Here is a 4,273-nt window from a genome sequence, read left to right as displayed (position 1 = left end):
TCCCTATTCAACAGAAATTGTAAATAATAAATATCAGTAACTTTCAGCTCAACAAATACCTAAAGATTTACAAACCACTGATACTATAAATATGCAGATAGATGTTATGTCCTATGCTTGCAAGACAGCACTCCAAATACATTCAGCACCACAGAAATGCACATGCCTTTGGGCAAGAAGGCTACTCATCAGTGAAGAGAAGGAAAATTTTGGTTAAGGATAAAAATCTTACAAAAAATGCCAGAGTAGGATTGGAGTATTTTTGTAGCTGTGATGATGGTTCAGGAAATGTATGCAAGGCAAGGGTCCTCTTGTGGTATCTTTTATTGGACCAACTGTATAGTTGGGAGAAATCTCAGACAAGCTCTCAGGCAAAAAGTAACCCTCCTCCAGGTCTGAGGGTTTCTGATGGAGCCAGCCTTAGGGAAAATGGTGACCTGGCTGAACTTGTATTTTGGTGCCCCATGCCTCTGCCTCCCTGCCCTCCAAGCAAGTCAGAAGCACTGCTGCAGACAGAGGTGCAGTCTGGTGGAAAGGTGGGGTGGCATGGTATGCCAGGCAGGCAGGAATTGCTGCTGCCACACACATTGCCTGGCTTGGCTCCTCCTAGGCAGCAGCTGGAGGTGGGGTGTGGGCTGGGCTAGGCACCACTCCTGCCTGCGGTGGGGATCAGCTGGAGAAGGGCAGGGGAGGGCAGGGCAGGGGGAGAGCGCTGCTGTGAGCATGGGCTACTCACATATGTGCGTGCACGCACGGTGCCCCCTGACCACAGCACTCTGGGTGATCGCCCACCCCTAAGGTCGGCTCTGCATTCTGCTTTACATCCTTGTATAGGCCTGACCTGAAGAAGGGTACTTCACAGTTGGAAGAGACCTTGGACCATAAAATGCTCTTCGTCAGGTCAGACCTATATGAGGATGTAAAGCAGAGGGACCCGCAGATCTGGAAAAGGGCACTTTGTGCCTGAGAGATTGTCCAAGATCTCTCCTAGCTACATAGTCAGTCTAATAAAAGATACCACAAACAATGCCACAACATCCCTACCATTGGAATGGAGGGCCTCTCTCCTTATAATATAGATCAAGGCTGTCCAACTTCTAAGCAGCTAGTGGCTATCCACCTGGCTCAATGGGCTGTGCTGTACCACTCTGCCTCACAGGGCAGGGGCAGGAAGCAGAACCTGGAGGCAGGGGGAGCCCAGGGGCTGCAAATTAACCCTTTGTGGTCTGTGTGCAGCCTATAGGCCACCAGTTGGACAGCCTTGGCATTGACTATGCAGTTATAAAAACTAATTACATGCTGACAAACTCTAATAAACGAAAACAACTCTCCATTTTATCACATAACCTTTGCATCCACAAAGCAGAATAATTCAAATTTTCAGAACCAGACAGTGCTGAACTTTAGATAAATACAGACCTGATACTTGCATTTCAGATGCAGTTTGGTGAAAAAAAAGAACAGTTCACAGGTCAACCCGAGTCTTTAGGATTTGGTTAATCTGGTCTCTTCCTATGCACAGTAGACTAGGGGGACCTACCAATATTCTAATTACTCAGAATGCCAAACTTAAAACCTAACTCAAGGCTAGCTGAAATGTAGAAGCAGCAAGAGCCAGAAAACAGACCCGACATGGACAGCAGCATTTAGTCCCTCAGTCTATCATTCACTTGACTCAGAGTAGAAAAATGATATCTATAAGTGAAATCTGCAAGTAGACATAAGGGTCCATGGCAGATGTTCCACACACATTAACTCAACGAAGGTTGGGAACTCACCCGAACAGCAGTGTCCACGCCTGCTGAGGCCAACCGATTGATTTTCCCATCAGCCCCATGTTGAAAGTCCAAGCTGTACACCGGCTCTTTGTTATGCCATGCAATCTCACAAGTGATGACCTTCATGTTGGCTAAATAAAACACGGCAAGCCTGGGAGATTTTGCAGCTTCTGATGATACAGGTGGTTCAAGCAACGCAGTGTCCTGCAAGTACCAGAGGCTTTGGGAGAAGAATGTTTGGCAAAGCGCAACAGAGAGCTATGTACAGAAAACTGTTTGATATAACTACAGTTTAATTAGAATTAACTGATAAATTGTATCATATTGGCTTGAATCTAAGACAGGGTTATTTTTCTCCATTCAGCAGAGAGGAAGACACAAACCAATTGCTTGAAATTGCAATGAAGCAGATTTAGACTGGATATCTGGAAAAAACTTCTTCACTGTTTTAACAGTGAGGCAGTGGAATAGACTGCATAGGGAAGCTGTGGCCTCTCCATCACTGGAGGTGTCCAAGAAGAGGTAGGACAGCCACTGGCCAGAGATGATACAGGTGTAGCTATGCCTATGTTCTACCTTGGGTATTTCCCATGCTTCTGGGCTTTGCTGGTTGCGCCCCCTTTTCCTCCTCCCCCCACCTTTTCTGCTACATATGTCAGGGTGTTTCTAAGAGGCACTGGCCACAGACAAGGCTGGGGATTGTGACTGGGGTGTGCCAATGCTCCTGCTGTGATCAAAGCCAGAGGTTCCTGGCTAGGGGGTCTTGCCTCTCTGCTCAAGGTCAGATCACTTGCCAGATGTGGGGTCAGGAAAGAATTTTACCCCATGATCAGATTAGTCTGGACTGGGGGAGGGGGGGGGGGAAAATGTTGCCTTCCTCTGTAGCAGGAGGCATGGACTCTACCTGAGATCTCTTGATCATATATTGACAACATTTCACAGAAGCAGGACATTGACTGCTGTGGTTCCCCTGCTTTACCTGTGACATATTAGGGTATAAGATCTGTGTTGTGATAGGGATGACATCAGTTTTATGTAGAGTTTAGATTACAAATTGCATAGGATGGTCTGGCTAGGCTTGATCCTGCCTCAGGTTGGGGACTGCACTAGATGACCTCTGGAGCGCCCTTCCAGCCCGACTTCCCTACTATCAAACTTAAACTTAGGAATAGTACGTGCGTGTGGGGGGAAGGGAGTCCGTGGCAGGGCAGCAGTGGCAACTCCAACCACAGCCCCGTGCTGCCACTGGAGTTTCCCCCAAAACCCCAGAGCCAGCCCCGCCCACCCCACCCCATCCCATTCCCAGCCGCACGCCCTACCCATGCTGGTCTCCATGGAGGCCCCAGGATTGCAGGGCAGTGACAGCACAGGGCTGGGGACCAGGGCAGAGCTATGATCTGCTCCCCACACACTCTTGCCCATGGAACCGGGGCCTGCTGCAGGGGGAGCAGGTCGTGGCTCTGTCCCGGCGCTGCCCCACGCTGCAATCCCAGCCCTGCCCCACCTGCCCATGCCACTCCCAGCAGCCTCATTTCATCCGCCTGGCTGCTTGCCTTGCCCACAGCAGTCCCACCCGCAGCACTGGGTGCAGGGCAGATGAACAGGGTGACTGGGCAGTGGGGCTGGCAGCTGCAGCAGCTAAAAGGAGCTGGGCTATCAGGAAACAGTCTGGCTGCCCCACTGCTCCAGCCCCACTGCACACCCAGGGGCAGCCAGTTGGGCCACACGTGCCACAGCCTGGGCTGCCCCCTACACCTGAGCAGGGCAGCACCGAGGGACCTGTCACAGGCTGAACAAAATCCCTTGTTTTGGCGGGCGAGCAGGAAGCTGCTGACTTGGCTGTGCAGCACAGTCATAATTAGGGACCAGCCCCCTCCCTCCTGCCCTGGGCTTGCCCAAACCAGTAATCGTTTAACTGTTGTAACTACAAGCTAAATGCAGATATTTTTTTAATCATAGTTTACATCCTGTCCCTACACTGGAGCTACAGCTGCTGCCCCCCCACCTGCGCTCCCGCTGCCTCCGGCCCAGGTCCCGCTCTGGCCCCAACCTGGCTACGCAGCAGTGGTGGCTCCAGGGCTGGGGCTGAAGCTGCCTCCACAAGTGCTGCTGGCAGGTCTTAAACACGACACGATTGTATTGGAAGCTTGAAATGATGGTATTTGCTAAAAAACGATTGTACGCTGACCAAATATATAAATAAGTCTCCTTCTTGCTTTTACACTGCTCGCTGCAAACTGGCAGCGAGCGAGAACTGGGGCAAAGTTGAAGCATGTCTTTCTTTTGATCTAAAGGTAGTGCTGGGAGCGAACCCACAGCTCAGTTACGGCTCCTGGAGAGCGACTCCACCAGCTGCCTCACAAAATGATGGCACATTTTGAACGCTGTTACCGTTATTGATGTCCCATTCTACAAGAGGTTGGAATTTGGGTGCAAATACGATAATTAGGGTTGACATCTGGTACCAAGATAATGATTTCACATTCAGCAACAGT

General features: G+C 50.3%; 1 protein-coding gene and 1 long non-coding RNA gene across 2 annotated transcripts in view; one reads left to right on the top strand and one right to left on the bottom strand.

Moving 5' to 3' along the window:
• The window catches only part of LOC112551370, a 5,114-nt gene extending 881 nt beyond the window's left edge, over nucleotides 1–4,233 (top strand). Inside the window, exons 2-3 of the long non-coding RNA XR_003095663.1 lie at nucleotides 2,143–2,300; nucleotides 3,738–4,233. This is a non-coding gene — a long non-coding RNA (uncharacterized LOC112551370). The remainder of the gene's footprint in view (nucleotides 1–2,142; nucleotides 2,301–3,737) is intronic.
• The window catches only part of CHAF1B (chromatin assembly factor 1 subunit B), a 26,739-nt gene that overhangs the window by 22,325 nt on the left and 141 nt on the right, over nucleotides 1–4,273 (bottom strand). The window contains 1 exon segment of the mRNA XM_025212043.1: nucleotides 1,779–1,998. Coding sequence (XP_025067828.1) covers nucleotides 1,779–1,904 — 126 coding nt within the window. The 5' untranslated portion in view covers nucleotides 1,905–1,998.

The sequence above is a fragment of the Alligator sinensis genome, unplaced genomic scaffold (assembly GCF_000455745.1).
Source record: "Alligator sinensis unplaced genomic scaffold, ASM45574v1 scaffold69_1, whole genome shotgun sequence".
Lineage (NCBI taxonomy): Eukaryota > Metazoa > Chordata > Crocodylia > Alligatoridae > Alligator > Alligator sinensis.
This window is presented reverse-complemented; position numbering and strand designations above follow the sequence as displayed.